General features: G+C 37.8%; 1 protein-coding gene across 1 annotated transcript in view; it reads left to right on the forward strand.

The window, feature by feature from the left end:
* LOC136875948 (uncharacterized) overlaps positions 1-20,857 on the forward strand; it is a 168,581-nt gene that overhangs the window by 103,531 nt on the left and 44,193 nt on the right. The window contains exon 7 of the mRNA XM_067149567.2: positions 10,911-10,987. Coding sequence (XP_067005668.2) covers positions 10,911-10,987 — 77 coding nt within the window. The remainder of the gene's footprint in view (positions 1-10,910; positions 10,988-20,857) is intronic.

Below are 20,857 nucleotides of genomic sequence, written 5' to 3' on the forward strand. Positions count from 1 at the left end.
TTATTCAGCATGAAAAGTTCTACAAAAAAGTCCATGACAGCATATATCTACCTTTAACACATAGCCTACTATGTGTTTTTGTTACAGTAATGATTAACGATTTAAATGAAGCAAGTTGAAGAAAAAGCAGTTGTCTGAGCACCTTTTTAGCTTATGCTGGCTAAACCATTAAAGATACGTCTATACTACGAGGGTAAGAATTGTTCAGCATAATAAGTTCTATAAAAACTTCCACTACAGCATGTATCTATCATTAACATGTAACATAACTATTTTTATTTTACAGTTAGCAGTAAAAATAAGTTTTTGAATAATTAGTCAACACTTATCAAAATAAATTGTTTATTCCCATCAAGTAACTAATGTAGAATAAACTGTAATTTACAGAATGTTATTTTCATTTATACTTTTGTAAATATCACAGTTTTCTTTTTTTGTTCAATCTCCATTCTGAAATATGGAAATGTAAATGAGCAGCTTCAGAGCAACCGAGTATGCAGGCCAGCACATGAGTTATTAACAACTTCGGCCATCATTCGTTCAACATGCTATGATTCAATAATTAATAGTTATCCAGGAATTTTTGGTTGTATACATAAAATCTATGATAACCCATCCTGCCGAGATGGTAAGTGAATATAGGTCATAGTACAATGCATTTGAAAATGTGCATTATCATGTAACAATGAACCTGACCAATGAAGGAATTCTCAAATGTCACAGAACAGAGAAAGAATGATTTCACAAAGACAAAGGGAGTCATCTTTCTTCAAATTCACTGCCCAGGTTCAAGTATATCACTCAGTATACACAGCAGTCAATAGCGAAGAAGCTGTTCATTACCCTACAGAATTTCTAAATTCTTTACATCCTTCCAGCTTGTCACCACACAAGCTACTAATTTAACTAGCTGTAGCACAGGAAAAGCGGTCTTAATATAGACAATCCCTATAATTTTTTCAGATTTGCCTTTTGATTTCAAACAAGTCGTGTTCCCAGTCGGACACTAAGCGTGGCATGTTCATTACTGGAGGAAAAATTAAGAATGTTGTATACAAGGAAAGGTTATAAGTCTTCAGTTAAAAGTAACCTATCACCTTAAATTCACAACTGCTCCTGTACGAAGCTGGGGGGGGGGGGTGCTAGTATGTAGATAATTCATGATTTTTTTTTTTAAATACTGAATTTATATCTTTGGTGACAAATATAACAAAATTAAAGAAATCACAGGTCGTCTTTAATTTAGGTCTCCTTGTCATTATCCTTTTCAATGGGAAGAGCCTTGATGCTTCGGATGAAAGTTCCACTAGCTATCCAAACGGTGACAAACCTCACCTCATCATCTATCCTACATCTAGGCCACTCTAGAGATGGGATGTTATCACTCGATCAATAGCACCAAAGTCCGACTCGTTGGCTGAACGGTCAGCGTACTGGCCTTCGGTTCAGAGGGTCCCGGGTTCGATTCCTGGCCGGGTTGGGGATTTTAACCTTAATTGGTTAATTCCAATGGCACAGGGGCTGGGTGTATGTGTTGTCTTCATCATCATTTCATCCTCATCACAACGCGCAGGTCGCCTACGGCGTCAAATAGAAAGACCTGCACCTGGCGAGCCGAACCCGTCCTAGGATATCCCGGCACTAAAAGCCATACGACATTTCATTTTCAATAGCACCAAAGAAATGACATCAATATGTTACTTGAAGTGTTTTTGCCATCTCTGCCACAACTGCTGCCAGATTTTCTGCATATGTTGCCAATGTTACAAGTGGTTATCTGATTCTCTCAACACATCCCTCTGCACAGGTTGCATGAGCAAGTTGCTCAAAAGGAAATGTGCAGGTGTTGGGACTTCTAAATCATTTGGATAGTATGGGAAGGGAGTGAGGGGGCATGAATTTAGTTACAGTCTCAATATCACAAAGAATAGTGTTTATTTCTTCAAAGGTTAGCATGCATCCTTGTGTTTCAGTTAACATCAACATGAATCCTAGTCTTCCCACTCCTAAAGCCTTTCCCAAGATTCATAAAAAAGATATACCTATCAGACCAGTCATCAACTTCAGAAAAAGCCCAACTTATACATTTTCTCAGTTTACTCATAAATTTATAATGAAACATTACAAGTTTTCCAACAGAATATCAGTGAAAAAAATCCCATAGAATTTTGCAATAATACCAAAAAAATCTTTTACAAAACACATACCTCACAATGCATTCATATGACATAACCAATATGCAGTCCGGCTCCATGGCTAAATGGTTAGCGTGCTGGGCTTTGGTCACAGGGGTCCTGGGTTTGATTCCCGGCAGGATCTGGAATTTTAACCATAATTGGTTAATTTCACTGGCGCGGGGGCTGGGTGTATGTGTCATCTTCATCATCATTTCATCCTCAACACAACACGCAGGTCCCCTACAGGCATCAAATCACAAGACCTGCATCTAGCGAGCCGAACATGTTTTCAGACACTCCTGGCACTAAAAGCCATATGCCATTTCATTTCATTTACCAATATGCACTCTAGCATTCCAGTAATAGAAATGATAAACCTATAAAAAATTTAATTTCAGCAAACAGAATGATTTAAGTATTTATGAAACAGATTTGTTAAGAAGAAAGCCATACTTTTCAGTGTCAACTTAGTCAGATGATGAATTTAACTATAATACTTTACAAAGGTGAAAAAATGAGTGTTATCTCCTAATTCAGTACTTCATATATTATATCAATAGAGTAATGATTTTTTTCACCTTTGTAAAGTGAAAGCCATCAATATGGAATGATTCTAATATCTTATAATTAACCATAATAGGTATTTTATTTGATCCTGTATTGACTTGTCTAAATCTATTACAGAAACTATTTAAAATAGTTTAAGTTGTGTCCACCTTGTCAATACACTTTTAATGATTGATAATTATTTATTCTATCATACATGTTTCAGGAACAATATGCATTCCCTTCATCAGTGAAGTCAAATCAAGGAATAAAAAATAATATAATACTGTCGTTTGTTTAGCCCAGAATTTAAAGAAGTATTGTATCCTAATTCACCATATCAATGAATAGACAAACTACTAAAATATACTATGTGATCAAAACTATCCGGACACCTGGCTGAACATGACGTACAAGTTCGTGGCACCCTCCATCGGTAATACTGGAATTCAAAATATGGTGTTGGCCCACCCTTGGCCTTGATGACAACTTCCACTCTCACAGGCATACGTTCAGTCAGGTGCTAGAAGGTTGCTTGAGGAATGGCAGCCCATTCTTCACGGAGTGCTGCACTTAGGAGAGGTAGCGATGTCGTTTGGTGAGGTCTGGCACGAAGTCAGTGTTCCAAAACATCCCAAAGGTGTTCTATAGGATTCAGGTCAGGACTGTGCAGGCCAGTCCGTTACAGGGATGTTATTGTAGTGTAACCACTCTGCCACAGGCCGTGCATGATGAACAGATGCTCAATCGTGTTGAAAGATGCAATCGCCATCCCCGAAGTGCTCTTCAACAGCGGGAAGCAAGAAGGTGCTTAAAACATCAATGTAGGCCTGTGCTGTGATACTGCCACGCAAAACAACAAGGGTTGCACGAGCACACCATAACACCACCGCCTCCGAATTTTACTTTTGGCACTATACACGCTGGCAGATGACGTTCACCAGCATTCGCCATACCCACACCTTGCCATCGGATCGCCACATTGTGTACCGTGATTTGTCACTGCACACAACGTTTTTCCACTGTTCAATCGTCCAATGTTTACGCTCCTTACAGAAAGCGAGGCATCGTTTGGCATTGACCTGCATGATGTGTGGCTTATGGGCAGCCGCTCGACCATGAAATCCAAGTTTTCTCACCTCCCGCCGAACTGTCATAGTACTTGGAGTGGATCCTGATGCAGTTTGTAATTCCTGTGTGATGGTCTGGATAGATGCCTGCCTATTGCACTTGATGACCCTCTTCAACTGTCAGCGGTCTCTGTCAGTCAGCGGACGAGATCGGCCTGTACGCTTTCGTGCTGTACATGTCCCTTCATATTTCCACTTCACTACCACATCAGAAACAATGGACCTAGGGATGTTTAGGAGTATGGAAATCTCGCATACAGACTTCTGACACAAGTGACACCCAATCACCTGACCACATTTGAAGTCCGTGAGTTCCACGGAGTGCCCCATTCTGCTGTCTCACGATGTCTAATGACTACTGTGGTTGCTGCTATGGAGTACCTGGCAGTAGGTGGCAGCACAATGCACCTAAGATAAAAAACGCATGTTTTGGGGGGTGTCCGGATACTTTTGATCTCATAGTGCATTTTAAAAGTTATCTTTACATATAATTTAATATTTTGATGAATTAAAAGAGAATACCTAAATAAATTGAAGATCTTCAAGTTATCTTCTTTTTCTTCTTTAAATGATCAAGTGCTAGTTTATACAATGGGTTCTCTTCTGTACTTCATTTAAACTTGATTCAAAGTCATTTTTTAAACAAGATAAATTTCTAAACTTTCTAAAACATTTTTAAGAAACAGAATTTCAAAATTGCTTTTAAAACCAACAATACTAATTCTAAAATATTTTATTTATAACACCCACATTTTCAATAATAAGAGCAAACATACCGATCGAGTTGGCTACATGGTTAGGGGCGTGCAGTTGTGAGCTTGCATTTGGGAGATAATGGGTTCAAACCCCACTGTTGGCAGCCCTTAAGTTGGTTTTCCTTAGATTCCCATTTTCATACCAGGCAAATGCTGGGGTTGTACTTTAACTAACTCCATGGATGCTTCCTTGCTACTCCCAGCCTTTTCCTCTCCCATCATTGCCATAAGACCTATCTATGTTGGTGCGACATAAAGCCAATTGTCCAGCTCCATGGCTAATTCGTTAGCGTGCTGGCCTTTGGTCACAGAGGTCCCTGGTTTGATTCCCGGCAGGGTCTGGAGTTTTAACCATCATTGATTAATTTCACTGGCACGGAGGCTGGGTGTATGTGTCATCTTAATCATAATTTCATCCTCATCACTATGCGCAGGTGGCCTACGGGCGTCAAATCATAAGACCTGCACCTGGTGAGCCGAACATATCCTCAGACACTCCCGGTGCTAAAATCCATACGCCATTTCATTTCAAAAAGCCAATTGTGTGTAAAATAGGAAATACATGCAATCTGGCGGCTATAAATTAAAATATGCCCAACGTGAAGCCTCTTGCATGAGACAAACCAGAGGAAATTTTAATATACGTTTATAAAAAAAACATACCTATAAATGCTGGTAGACACAAAAGATTTTCAGCAATGGTTGAGTTGGCCATGTGGTTAGGGGCGCGCAGCTGTGAGCTTGCATTCAGGAGATAATGGGTTCAAACCCCACTGTCGGCAGACCTCAAGTTGGTTCTCTGTAGTTTCTCATTTTCATACCAGGCAAATGCTGGGGCTGTACTTAAATTAACGCCACAGCTGCTTCCTTCCTACTCATAGCCCTTTCCTCTCCCATCATTACCATAAGACCTACCTATGTCAGTACGATAAGTTTTCCACTATTAGTCAAGACATGCAAATTATCCAAACAGCTAATAAGGGTAAATACCTCAACATCCTTGAAAGTTTACACATACATCTAGATCAGAGACACTACCCTAATCACAACCTCAATGAAATAACTGGAAGAAACAACGTATTATTTATTGAAATAATAAAAATCAACACCCGTTTACAAACAAATAAACAGTGTTGCCAACTTATATTTTCAAGTTCCGCTAAATACTACTGAAAATCCGCTAAAATTCCGCCAAAAAATCTGATCTCAAATAATGAGCAATAAAATGAGCAGTAATAATAATAATAATAATAATAATAATAATAATAATAATAATAATAATAATAATAATAAATGTCTGCACTCACCTTATCTGTGAGTTTCACTGTGATTAACCCCCTGCCTGCAAGCTGGCGAGGTAAAACGTATATGCGTTTTAGTTCCGGGTGCAAACTAGGTGAATTCCCTACCCCAAGGGCCACACACAGAACAGGCCAGTTCATTAAACGGTCTTCCTTAACAGCATGAATATAAATGCTGCTCTCTCACAGTTTCATTATCTGTCATTCGTCAACTAAGATATAAGTAACCTTTCCCCATCCATTACAGATTTATGATACTATGATCTCATAACTTCAGATCCAAATAACATGTTTTCTTCATGTGACTGCTAGCTCCTGACAAGAAATACGGAATAGCTGGGAGACAGACTGGAGTACACATTAAAAAGAAAGTAAAATGGGTAAAACACCAAATTCCGCTATAATAAATATAGAATTCCGCCCAAAAATCCGCTGTCCACTAAATGATATATTTCTCCGCCGACTGTCTTCTAATTCCGCCAGATTTAGCAGAAAATCCGCTAAGCTGGCAACACTGCAGATAAATTCTCAACAACACGATCTATACAAGCTACTTCAGTTCCTCTTGCCACTTCCCCCTCCCACCTTCCCCTTCGTTGCCGCTTCACTTTATCAACAATAGATTAAAGCACACATGAGGTCTCACTCAATCAGTCAGTCAGAGTCAGACGATCACTTCACTTTGCAGTGTTAACATCCGGGACTGGTTGATGGAACATGAGACTGTTTTTATTTATTCACTCAATTCAGTTTACTTATTTTGATCTTTCATCTTCCGTTTTCTTTCTTAGAACAAACTTTTTTCCACAAGAGCTAATATATTCAATTCCTACATTTCAAACATCAGGTTCCATACTGACATCAGAGATAAATGCTTCACATTTTATAAGAAAGTAAGACAGTAGAGATCACATCTTCAACTGCCAGTCACCCTAGAATTTGTTTATTACAAGTGCTCATCTCTTCAACAAAATTTTTGATGGAGTTCATGCATCCAAAAGTTTTTCTGAACAAGTAAAAAACAACTACACCTTTCTTATGGATAAAGGCACCTGTTTTTTGCAAAGTGTGAAATAGCAACATTTTTGTGAATTTTACAAATTTGGCTCAAAATGTGAAACTTAAAGCAAAATCACAAAATAATTGATGAAATTATGTGGGATCACTCTTTGATCTTAGAGGCATAATGATAGGTGAATTAGAAAATGATGAAGTCTTTTATCCGATAAAGCAAATTCCCATCCTACGAGAACTTCCAACAGTTTTCAATTGGTGTAGTGTAGGTAAAGATATTGATGTGATTGCCATTCTTCTTTCCCTGAAATTAGAACATGGGCATTTTGTGGAAGCTGCAATGAAGACTTTATGGATCCCAGTTAGTAATGTTGATAGTGAGAGGTTCAACATATTGTAATACAGAGTGGGCAAAAGAAAACTGGTCCAGAAAATATTTATAAGGCTGGCACTGAATTGACCTTCGTTAATGAACAGGAGAACTGCCTATCACAGGAAATGCTGGAAACCATTATTTTGATGCACCAATTGGTGGTTGTCACATGTCTGCATGTGCGTATCTCCTGCATCCCCTTTCCCAAGTACATACTTGTGTAATTACACTTGTGAATGAATGAAAGAAACAGATACGTTTAGTGACCTGTTGAATGCAACACAAAATGGTGCTCACGATAAAACAGCGCATGTTCATTGTTGAATATTATGTGAAGCATGATTCATGGAATACCTGTGTGGAACTCTTTGCGCAAGAGTTTAAGGCTGGAAGTGTTTTGGCAAAACCTCCAGCAAAGTCGGCAATGCAAAGCTTAGTGGCTAAACAGGCTCTGTAGCGAATAAAAGCTGTAACTGTCCAAAACGAGTTTGACCACCAGAAAACATTGCTTAAGTGAAGGAAAGCCTAGAACAAAATCTGACAAAATCTCAATGCTGTTTATCTGTGCAAGTGGGAATTACGAAATTGTTGTGTCAAAACATTATCAAAAATGACCTGCACCTGTATCCTTACAAATTTACTGTTGTGCATGCTTTAAAGCATCCAGATGAACCTTTGCATGTTGAGTTCCACTGGTGGTTTCTGAGTGAAGTGGAGTTAGGAATTTTGGATCCTCAGTTTTTCATTTCTTCAGATGAGTCCATTTCCAGCATTTTCTGTGATGTTCATTAACAAGAGTCATTCCTGCATCAGTCATATTGGAAATATTTTCCAGGCCAGTTTTATTTTGCCCACCCAGTATAATGTCTGACAAGAGAACATCTCTGACTCCCAGAAATATGGAACTTGTGGTAACTCTGCCTTTTTCAGATTGATGTGTCTATTGTGGACATAGGCTAGGTCTTACCTGTTAAAGTGGCAGGATACAATTCTTTCAAACATCCTTGTTTTGATATACAGTGTAATATGTGTTTTCAACAGAAGCATAACACTTTTGTTTCTTGTATATATATATATATATATAAAACGTGTTATTTTACTGCAAATATGCTGTCAACTACCTTCTGGTTTAGCTTTTATTGCTGTAAAGTGGAAATAAAATTTAGCAAAATTATTCTCTCTCTTTCCTGGTGTTTATCTCAAAGTGTGGGGTCCGCTATTTTGCTACATCTCCTATCTCCTCCATTTCATCCTATTGCTGACATCTTCAGGTTTTAAACTAACGTTGTGCATATCGGCTTTGATATTGTCCAGTCCACCACTTTAAAGGCCTTCCACATGGTCGTATTCCTCCCAGATCAACTTGGAGAGCTGTTTCAGCAACTGAGCCGTCCTGCCTTCTCATAACGTGACCGTACCAGCGGAGACATGCTTCCCTCACTTTCTCCATGATTGGAGCGATGCCAAGCCTTTGTTGAACATCTTCATTTCTTACGTGGTCACATCGAGTCAGTCCAAGAGTCCATCGAAGCATCTTCATTTCCATTGTATGAAGAGTCTGCTCTTTCTTTTTGTCATTGGGTGACATTCTGTCCTGTAAATACCTGCTGGGTGTACCACGGTCTTGTAAATTTTTGCTTTTAGATGGTGAGGCTTTTTTTTTTTTTTTTTAAATCGCAGAGGACTCCGATGACTTGTCTCCACTTGGGGCAAACTGCATTTACCCATGCTCAGGTATCAAAAGTGGCATCACAGTTCGAAGTGACAACTGACCCTATGTATTTAAATTGCATGGTTTTCTGCAAGTCTTGATTATTGATCCTTATGGTCCCACTAGTTTGGGGGCCACATTCCAGATATTTGGTTTTCTGGGTGTTGAGGCGCAGACCATTCTCAGCTAATTTGTCGTTCCAAGTTTGTGTCTGGCATCGGAGTCCAAGGCGTGTTTGTTGGGCAAATACCACATCATCTGCATAAAAAAGGGTCCAGGGATGCATTGTCTGTATGTCAGCCATTGCTGTATCCAAGCAGAGAATAAATAATAATGGTGATAGAGCTGAGCCCTGATGTACACCCACGGTGATATCAAAAGGCGGGGAGATTCCAGCTGGGCTCCGGACCACACTAGTTGTATTGTGATATATAAGTTGTACCCAGCGTACATAGGCTTCCGGGACTTCATGACTACAAAGAGCTCGCCAGATGAGGTCATGTGAGACTTGGTCAAATGTTTTTTCTAGGTCCAGAAATGCCATGTGTACACTCCCTATGTTTACACCTCCCTATGTCTACACTTCCCTATGTTTTTCCATCAATAGATGTGTGGCATGGATTGCATCGATGGTGCTGCAGCCCTTAACAAATCCACACTGGTTGGATGTTACTGTGACAATGTTTCTGAGCCTGTTGTCCAGCACTTATTTGAATATCTTCAGTGTATGGCAGAGGAGTCGAATAGGGTGGTATGTTGAGCAGTTGCTCATGTCTCCTTTACCCCTCCAGATTGGGACTGTTGTGCTAGTTGTCCATGCATGGGGAAGTTTGTTCTCAATGATGATCTGGTTGAAGAGTGTGGTGGGCCGATGACCTTAGATGTTAGGCCCCTTAAAAACAACAAGCATCATCAAGCATCATTGAAGAGTGTGATAAGGAATTCTGCAGCAGGCTTGCCAGTCAGCTTTCTGCTGGTACGTCATCTGGGCCAAGTTGCCTTTCCATTCTTCATCTTCTTTATGGCAATCATTACTTCCTCTGCCATAATCAAAGACATGGGCCCATAGACGGGATCAGAGCTTGCAATCGGTGAATGATTGAATTATTTGTTGCTGATATCTGAAAAATAGTCTGACCATCATTGAAGGATAGCTTGTTCGTCTCATAATATTTTGTTGTCGGCTCCCTTGATATGCATAACATACCAAAAAATACACCAAAATAACTTTATAAAAATGACGAAAGTAGGCAAAATGTTTCACCACAAACAGGAGCCTCTACTTATGGAACAATGAGCCATTGTATTTTAATTTATTTAAAAAATGTTTAATATGTATATCCTGAGAACCTAGAATATATGCATTATATGTGTTAATCAAATGATTATCGACTAAGTTTTAATCATCCAAGAACTTTTTAAGTAAGCAAGCAACAATCACACATTTTTATAGTATAATGAGCCTAATTATTTTAATTTGTGCAATTTTTTAATTATATATCATGTTTTTAACATGTCACTGTATTTGATTAAAATATTTAATAGAATCTAGTTGAGGATGGCCATAAGAAGGCCTCTAGTTTTAGGTGTGAGTTTTTAGTTGTAAAAGGTTGATTTTGAATATTGAATAGGTGAAACCTTTATAATAAATTATTTTTAAGAATTAATTTATACATATTGTTAATGTCAATACAGAATCAACTTTGAAATTCTAAGTTATAATTTGGAAATTAAGTTGACCAAGACATGAAAAGAAGATAGATAATTGTTTTGTCCAATTCTTTTAATTTACATTCTGCTATTTGCTATCATGTTCTGTAAACACTTCTTTGAAATATTTATTTTCATGTTTGTGTGTATATTTCCCCTTTCATTGATTTACAATGTAATCTGTGTGTTTCAGTTAGATTTCAGAATGTTAGAATTCAGGACGATTCTTCATCTGTAAGTGGTATACACCGACTTACAAACAGAAATGAGGTAAGCTCCATATATTTTATTTCCCAGTGTTTAGTACTCCAAGGAAAAAGCTGAAGATAGCTAGGATATGCAACACAAATTGAACAGGATCACAGTGAGATGTAAATAACAATAATAAAATAATATTCTTGCTTTTACGTCCCACTAACTACTATTGACGGAGATGCCAAGGTGCCAGAATGTTGTCCCACGTGAGTTCTTTAACGTGCCAGTAAATCTACAGTACCTACACAAGGCTGACGTATTTGAGCACCTTCAAATATCACTGGATTGAGCCAGGATCGAACCTGCCAAGTTGGAGTCAGAAGGCCAGCGCCAACCGTCTGAGCCACTCAACCCGGCACTTCGAGATGTATACATCTCACCATCATATTAAAACCTCAAATGAGACGAATTGCTGAGGATTTGGCCAATTAGAGAATTGGACTGTTGAATATGAAGAACATTTTCTTCAGGGGTGCCTAAATCATGACTTGTGTTTAAGAACTGCCTCCTCACTATAGCAGAATTTGAATAGTGGTGGCCATTCTCACAGGGTGTTTGATTAGAGAAAAAACACAGGTAGACCTCATTATAGACGATAGTTACATTCTGCGGGATTGCCGTGCATACCAAATTCACGTAAATCACGAATCATTGTATACGTAAAATATAGGGTTAGGTTTCCGTTTACTCACATATTAAGTTTCTTAGTATTTTTACAAAAAATAACCGTTATCATGTTTCTGAAATGCATTTTAAGGCATACTTTATACACTTAAAAATTTAACACTGAAACACACGATAATAAACAAAACTCTGTGTACAAGCTCTTGGCTTTAGCTTGAAGAACAGCTCCAGAGAGAGGCATGTGTTGTTGGTTGTGATGCTCAATCCAGTCCATTCTTTACATCGCTTCCGAGCGAAATTTTGTCATACTAGGCACACTTAAGTTAGTAGAAGTTTGAGCAGTTTATCAAATTGATTCCGCTTTGTCACAAATAGCTCTCACAGTGTATTCACTAAGTCCTAAAACAAGCTGAATGTCAACAATATGCTCACCTTTCTCATAGTGATCCAAAACTTCTTTGTTTCTAATGAATACGACTTTGGTACATGCTTCTTTCCTTCAACAGGCACACTTTCTCTCCTTTTATATACAAAAGCCTTTGGGTGTGGCAAACACATTGTAATAATAAGCTATAGTTATGATGATACAATGAAACCAACCTCAGAAAACATTAGGGCATACCCTACAATCAATGCGAAGCTCTTAGGATGCTGAAGGAACTGTGAAAAGTGGGCGACCAGTAATTAACACCATGAAGGTGGGAATTATGGAATTATGAATGTGGTGACCGTGATAGGGAAAGCTGAATACTTCATTGATTTTATGGAGAAAGATGATTTAGTAATGATGGGACTGAGTAAAGTGGGAGGGGTAAAGAAGAAAGAAAATGAAGGAATACATGTATTGCAGCAGTGTACAAGAGACAAGAAATGGAGTGGAGATGATAAATAAGAGAACCCTTGAAAATTGTGTGGAAACAGTAGATTGCATAAGCAATAGGATAATAAGGGTTTGAATGAAAATGAAAAAAATGGACTGATGGACTTCAGTGAAGTGTATACACGCCAGACTGGAAACAAAGAAGAGGATAATAAGGAATTCCTTGAAAAACTGGAAAAAGAAATTATTGATAGCAATGGCTGAATTAACCCTCATGGATTCGCTCACTCATTTGCAATGTTAGGAGTTAAATATAATTATTAAATGAATGTAGTAACGGTCCACCTTTCGATACTATAATATGCAACGTTCTAAATTTAATTAGGGATTAGTTTCAGCCGGGGCTGGCCATCTTCGGCCTTAATGTAAAACATCTAATAAATAAACAAATGTACATGCACTCAATTGACATAAAACAAATGAAACAAATATATACAAATTGACATTAAAAACTAGGATGAAATTATGAGTAAATTTGAAAATAACTCTTGAGTATGCTCATCATCGAGACTCTTTCATGTATTAATATACACAAAACTGTTGGTTCTAATACTGCTAATCATTAATAATTCAATTGTAAACGGGAACTGGTAAATGTTGATCCCGTAGTTCATCACCATTTGGTGATTTGGATGGCCGGGTAACTGTAAGTCCATTCTAATTACTGTACCGACTGATAGGCCTACTACTGAGTCTACTGGACGAATGAAGTACAGTCTACTCACCCTGGCCATACAAATGAAGAATACGATAGGACCTGTGCATTGTTCGACGATGGCTGTTCCTTTATTTAAACACAAATTCCATTCTTCTATGCCGTAAATCCAAACTTAGAAATGACTTTATCGTTAAAGTAAGGCATATCGTAAATGAGGTCTTTCAAAATAGGAATCATTGCTAGAGCAGTCATTCTTCAGTCATTGTATTGCATAGAAATGTCTTAACACGAGCCAGTATTGAGAAACAGTGCTCTGCTTCGGCTATGGACATGGGTATTGTCACAATTATTCTGAGGAGCTTTAGCATTCCTTTGAACGTTGATTTGATATTATTTTCTAAAATAAAAGCGAGGAATGGTAAAGCTCCTTCGACTTGCCAGAAATCTGTCCATTTATAAATCACTTCTAATTCCATCTTTAATACCGTATTTCACGGCATAATCGTCGCCACCGCGTAATCGTCGCATCCTTGATTTTCAATACAAAAATCGGACTTTAAACCTTTAATTACATAATCGTCGCACGTCCAAATTTTGTTCACTAATCTGGTTAAAAGGTAAATGGAACTGCAACGTAAGTTGCACATGAATGCGCAATTTAAATACGTGTATGGTTTATGGGCAATTTGACAACACAGTCACGTTTGCGACATGTTGCACAACGTATAAATAAATAATACCGGTATATGTACGACGCATGGCTTACCGGTAGACTATCGGCAGTTTGACAACGTGGTCGCGAGACAGTGTACTATTTATTCACCACCTACATATTATGCTTACCGGTAGGCTATCGGCAGTTTGACAACGTGGTCGCGAGACAGTGTACTATTTATTCACCACCTACATATTATGAGTTCCCATTTGAAATACGTAAGGCTGTAAGTTATCGCTTATCGGCAACGTCGCCAGGAAATACCGGCTAGGTAGGTTGAATGGACCTCGAACCAGCCCTCAGATACAGGTAAAATTCCCTGACCCGGCCGTGAATTGAACCCGATGCCTCCGTGTAAGAGGCAAGCACGCTACCCCTACACCATGGGGCCGGCTCCTGTGTTATTGCGCACGAAGTGAAATCCAAGACGATAACGCAGATTTCCACGGAATTATTCAGCCGAATTATTTACGATGTCTCAGTTGTCATCGCTAGACTCTTATCTTACTACTACGTCATAAGTGTCCGGGCATGGGATGAAAACTTTTATCCAAGCAGTCAAGATAATTATTATCCAATGCTATTAAAGTTTTATTTTATAAACTCGTCAGTAATGTAATGTAAAATCATCAATAACTGGGACGAAATATTAACCTAATTACCGTATGTTTAAAAGAAATTGAAAAAAATGAATGTTCGTTACTGACGTCTCGGAATACAGTCAACTATACAGTAGATCTACACCGTGCTAGCTAGAGCTCCGGTTTGCGAGCTTTGCGCAAGCGCAGTAGTGTGTCGCAACCAACGAGCTAAACTGATAAATTGTTGCATGCTTCCTTGCTGCCTAACAGTATTGGCTGCTCTGGAATGGACAGATCACAGATGCATTTATTTGTTTTAGATTTACGTGATTACTGTAGACATGTGTGCGTGAGAATTTAAGTTTTTTATTTGTGTTTTGGGTGTTTGCAGAAATAATTTATTTTAATAGTGAACAATTACGGAAAGTCATTTATATCGCAAAACATTAACGTGTGAAGCATTTATAAGCGATTATGGGTAAATATAGAAACTATTCTGCGGGCTTCAAGCTAAGTGTAATTGCCTTCACTGAACAGCACGGGAACAGAGCTGCAGAAAGAAAATTTTCTGTGAGTGAAAATTTGGTGCGTGACTGGCGGAAAGTAAAAAACAAGCTAAAAAGCACAAACCCTTCTAGACGCACGTTTAGAGGTCCTAAAACAGGGAAGTTTCCTATAATTGACGAAGAAGTGTTTAGGTACGTCAGTGAAATACGTAACAATGGCTGCAGTGTATCATATGAAATGTTACAAATTAAGGGACAGGAGGTAGCGCGCAAACACAACATACCGGTAACTCAGTTTAAGGCGATTCGTGGGTGGATTAAGGGGTTCATGCGACGACACAATCTGTCAGTGCGAAGGAGAACAACACTAAGCCAAAAGTTGCCTGCTGATTACACGGACAAGATTGTAAATTTTCACCGATTTGTCATACGTTTGCGCAAGGAAACTTCGTACTTGCTTTCTCAAATCGGTAATGCCGATCAGACTCCAATCTTTTTTGATATGCCTCCCAACAGCACTATTGTGCTAAAAGGATCACGGAGTGTATTAATGAAAACCAGCGGTAGTGAGAAGTTGCGATGCACGGCAATGCTAGCCATTACAGCTGACGGGAGAAAGTTGCCGACTTACATCATTTTCAAGAGGAAAACGATGCCTAAGAATATACAGTTTCCCCGTGGAATTCATGTACGAGTGCAACCAAAGGGTTGGATGGACGTAGAACTCATGCTGGACTGGATTAAAACTGTGTGGAATAGAAGACCTGGTGCACTACTAAAACAACCAGCTCTGCTTGTTTTAGATAGTTTCCGAGGTCACCTCGTGAACGAAGTGAAGCAAATTCTCACTACAAATAAGACACGACAGATAGTCATTCCTGGTGGCCTAACATCTGCTTTGCAGCCACTAGACGTATGTGTTAATAAACCCTTTAAAGACCACTTACGTCGATTTTACAACGAGTGGATGATGAGCGGCGATCAGCAATTGACGCCCGCCGGAAATATCAGACGTCCACCCTTGGACTTGTTATGCTCGTGGGTGAAGAAGAGTTGGGATCTTATACCACCTGAACTAGTCTCCAAGAGCTTCAAAAGGACTGGGATTTCGAATGCACTAGACGGTTCCGAAGATGACGCAGTGTGGCAGGGAGACGAAGAATCTGATACTGGTATTAACAGAGGCGAGGACGGCGCATCAGATAGCGAAACCTGCGATAGCAACACCGAAGATTTGGAATAAATTGCGTACCGGTAAGTCCGCATTTCACAACAAAGCGATAATTTTTTACAAGTGTAATATTTTAACTTTAATACTCAAATTAATGACAAATTAACTTAATACGTTCATTTTTATTTTCAGGTTGGAAAAACGTTCGCCGAATTGTTGCGAAAAATTATGAATTTTGTTTTAGACTATTTTAATTATTTTGATGTATAAACGCGAGTATTACGTGCATCTTAAATTTGTATCAAATACAATTTAGTTATAAATACATTTTTTGAGTAATGCAAATACTGGTATTAAATATTCATCATATAATGGTCGCACCCTACAATTTTTTTCGAAAATTTTGGTATAAAAAGTGCGACAATTATGCCGTGAAATACGGTATTTTTTCTGGAAAGTTTGTAGAGAATTTTTCAAATGAATCGGAGTACAGTAGTGTTGCAGTTTCAGTATAACCAGTAAATACAAAGCTATCATGCACCTGCATCATTACAACGTCACAGACTTCTTTCGCTGCAATGGTCCTTGTGTCACTTACTCTACGTCCTTTATCAGAATGATTGTAGTCTGTGGCATTACATGCAATTGTATCTATTTTTTCACGTCGTTGTGTTACATACTTTGCAAAGTCAGAAATAGCCTTTTTTATTTGGACTGAATCTGTATCATGTTTTTATATTTATTTTTAACAAATATATTACAAATGAAGACCCCACGGGAAAAACGGGGTAAGTCACATTTTGTAAATTTTTCAGGAGAGCAAATTTAAACTTTCAACATTAAAAAGAAATACTTACAACACCCCAATTAAGTTTAAGCAATATAGTTATTTTGACAAATTTATTTCTTATAATGGAAGTACATTTAAAAAAAATAACTACCAAAGTTAAATTATGAAAAAAAGTAAAAATTCAAAGGAAGTACACCTCTGCCACTGAAAGAACGTGATAAGTCCATCAATGTCCGACTATTAATGTATCTTAATACAATAAGCCTTGAGCGATGAGTACTAAAAATAAGGTATTCACAACAAATCAGGATTACAAATAATAATAATAATAATAATAATAATAATAATGTATTAAATCAACTTTTGAACATAAACGTTCAATATGTTCACATTGTTTTGTTCAGGGTATTCCACTTTTTGGTAGGTTTTCTTTTCTGTCTTCATGCTTTTTCGTTTTTGTAATTTGGTTTGGTTGGTTTTGGGTTCCTTATGAGGTAGATTGGAATAGAAATCCTTTGCTTCCTTGCCACAAAACTGTTGAAGTACTTGAAGGTCTGCATATTTCTCATAAGATATTGGCAGGAGCTCTGAAAATATACCACTAGACTTAGTTATTTGCCTAACATTAATTTTGGTTTGCCCTTTAAAATTTGGTCTCATATTAGAGAATACTTACCATTATATGCTCGCTGAGGCCATAAGAATTCTTCAGGTCCATGTGGTTGATACTCAGGTTCCATGTCCACTTGTAAATCACCAGAACGTTCCAAATCTACATATTCAAAGGCTCCGTTGAAAGTAGTCCTGTATTTGAAGAAATTATCTTCCTTCTCAACCAGAGTTTCTCTGAGTGGTCGTGTCTTGAAAGACACTTTGGTTTGTAATGGCATTTCAAAAAGGTCGTCCAATCGCATATAATCTCCTGTTCAACAGGAATTACTTTAAAAGGCCTTGGATTGACTCTTGCTGTTTGGAATGTATTAACCCAGTCATCTGGTACCTCTGCAACAGTCTTCTTTTTTATCAAACCGAAGTTCTTATCGCATTCCATATACGAGTGTCCTCTTATTGGAAATACAATTTTGACACTATCTGATCTCTTAATGGTTTGAAGATATAAAAACATTGCGTAGTTCTTATTCTGTCCCGAGCAGGAATCACAGAATATTACAAGAACCCTGACTTTTGGATCAAGGACCTCAGGCATATAATTATGCAGAAAACTATTAACTTCATTCGCTCCTTTATTCCCTACATCTTCAGTATAAGTATAAAACACTGCATCACGGTCGGACAGTCGATGAATGTTGAAACTGTAGAAAGACAGTTGACGCTTGTAATAGACATCATTAGTTCTGATGTTAGGCAGGGGTAAGTTCTTTTGATAGTCCATGCAAACTGCTTCTATTCCAGCTGTCTTTTTACTTTGTTTCCTTGCTATTCGCTTTCTCGTATAAAACGTAATAGCTCTTAACTGGTGAACCTGATTTTCCGTAGTAAGTAATTTAATTGTATCTGTAATCTCTTTTTTTTCTTGTTCAGGGACATTTTGTGAAAGTTTTGCATTCAAAGTCTTCAATTCTGCTTGAAATTTATCACATGTTGAACAGGTATTGGTACATGGGTACCCAAATGACAAGTTAAATTTGCTGTTAAATACCTTTCTGTAGGTCTCATATGAAACTAAAAGTTCAGGGTATGCTTCTTTATATAATTCATAGCATTTTTTAATTGATAGTTCTTCTGGAAGGTAAATTTTTTCTGTCTTTCCCTTGCCATAGTGGCTCTTCCTTCCCTTAAATGAACCTATGTGGTTTATAACAGCTTCCTCCTTTTCTTTGGATATTTTCCATGGCCGATTACCATGTGTGCCTCTTTTATCCTTAGGAGATTTTCCTGTTTCCTTCATACTCGACTGTATTGTCGCCAATCTGCGCTTTGTTATTCCGTGCAAAACAATGAAGGCCTTTTGACAAACAGGAATTTCCTTCATATAGCCATTTCGTTTCATTCTTACTATGTAACGGAAAGAGCAATCTCTTGCATTGGAATCATCATGCCTAGGCCTTCTACGAGCAGTTAATGCCATAGAAAATAAGCTGGTTAAGTAAGACGATTGATCGTTCCAGTTACATAGCAAATTAAAGTTCCTGATAAGTTCTGCTCTTTCTGTGGGGTTCGATTATTTTAAAACACTCAAACAAATAACATTTGCAGTCACTGCCTAACACATGAGACATTACCCTCAGGTCCCTACAAACTGTACTCATTCTACCATAACTTTTTCTCTTTTTAGCTGCTTGCTGAACAGATGGCTTCTCATCATCTTCCAAAGATCTACTCATTTTAGAGATCCCACACAAACCGCACTATTCTCAAATTTAACAGTAAACACTATCATAAGAAAGAAGAACACAGAATAACTTTAACCACAACTTATCACGTGCGCGCTCACAACTCAACTGACCAAACTGCTGTAAGCAGCTGTGGAACAAAATGCGCTTGGACTTGCCCCGTTCTTTCCGTGAGGAGGAGGACTTGGGATGTTCTTCCCGTTTCCACTAAAATTATAAACCTCTGTATCTCGGAGACTTGCCGCGTTATTTGAAATTAATTTCAACAGATCTGTAGTCATGATGGCTGGCCACCAGAATGCGCCATAAACTCATTTTCGAGAAAAATGGACTTACCCCGTTCTTTCCGTGTGGTCTTCAAATGGGAAATATCCTGGTAGCAATGGTCACTTACAGTAGTGTAATAATAAAGTAAAGTTAACATAATTACCCAACAACAAACAAACAAAACAACAACAGTACAACAAGCAATTTCATGGAAAGAAAATATTACAAGAAATACTACTAGTTTAACATTCTAAATCCAGCATCATCACATACAAGATTGAGTTTGCTACTGCTTAACATTACAATGATAATGAAGTAAAGTTAAAAACATAATTACTCTACAAGAACAGCAACAATACAAGCAGCAAATCCCTGGAAAGAAAATATTACAATAAATACTACTAGTTTAAGTTTAAAATTCTAAATCCCTCATCATCATATACAAATTCACACAAAACTTAAGAATTTCTCAGTGCTTAACACTACAGCTTACAATACTAAAGGTTGAACTTACTACTAGCTTAACATTTCAAGTGATAATAAAGTAAAGTTGAAAACATTGGTAATTACCCAGCAGCAACAACAACTAGAACAACATGAGCACAACAACCAATTCCCTGGAAAGGGAATACCACAAGAAAAACTACCAATTTCACAATCTAAACCAAGCAGAAAATCACAAATTCAATGTCCATAATTTACAATTTTTACTTTTCACTTTACACTAATGGTCTTCTTAAATGACTTGATACCAGAAGGAAATCTTAAAGACTGCTGCAGGTAATTTATTCCAATCTCTTATGGTCCTGTTTATGAAGGAAAACTTGCCCACGTCCGTATGCTGGTTTCTGGTCCTAATTTTATGCTTATCATTTTAATTTGGTTTAATCAAAGTTCAATATGGACCCATAAAATGAAATTCATTTCTCTATATGATTATTTCTCCAACATATTTCTAATACTACTCCAAGCAGCCCTTCCCGTATAGCTCTTATAAAGACCACACAGGTGAGCTCTAGTTCTTCTAGATTCAAGACTTTCCCAATTAATAGTATTCCTCCTATTCCCAGTTACGAAACGCATCGCTCTTCTTTGAACTTTTTCTAGGTAATTTATTAAACCCACCCTGTATGGATCCCAGCACGCAGATCCATATTCGAGATTCAATCTTACCAAGCATTTATAAGCTTTACTTTTGGCACCAGAATTAGCTTTCTTGAGAATCTGCATAATAAAATGTAACGATCCCCAGGATTTCTTACCTACATTTTCCATTTGCTCTGACCAGTTTAAGTCTTTTCTAATAGTAACACCTAACTAAGTACTTACAACCATCAAC

Source organism: Anabrus simplex, chromosome 6 (genome assembly GCF_040414725.1).
Source record: "Anabrus simplex isolate iqAnaSimp1 chromosome 6, ASM4041472v1, whole genome shotgun sequence".
NCBI lineage: Eukaryota > Metazoa > Arthropoda > Insecta > Orthoptera > Tettigoniidae > Anabrus > Anabrus simplex.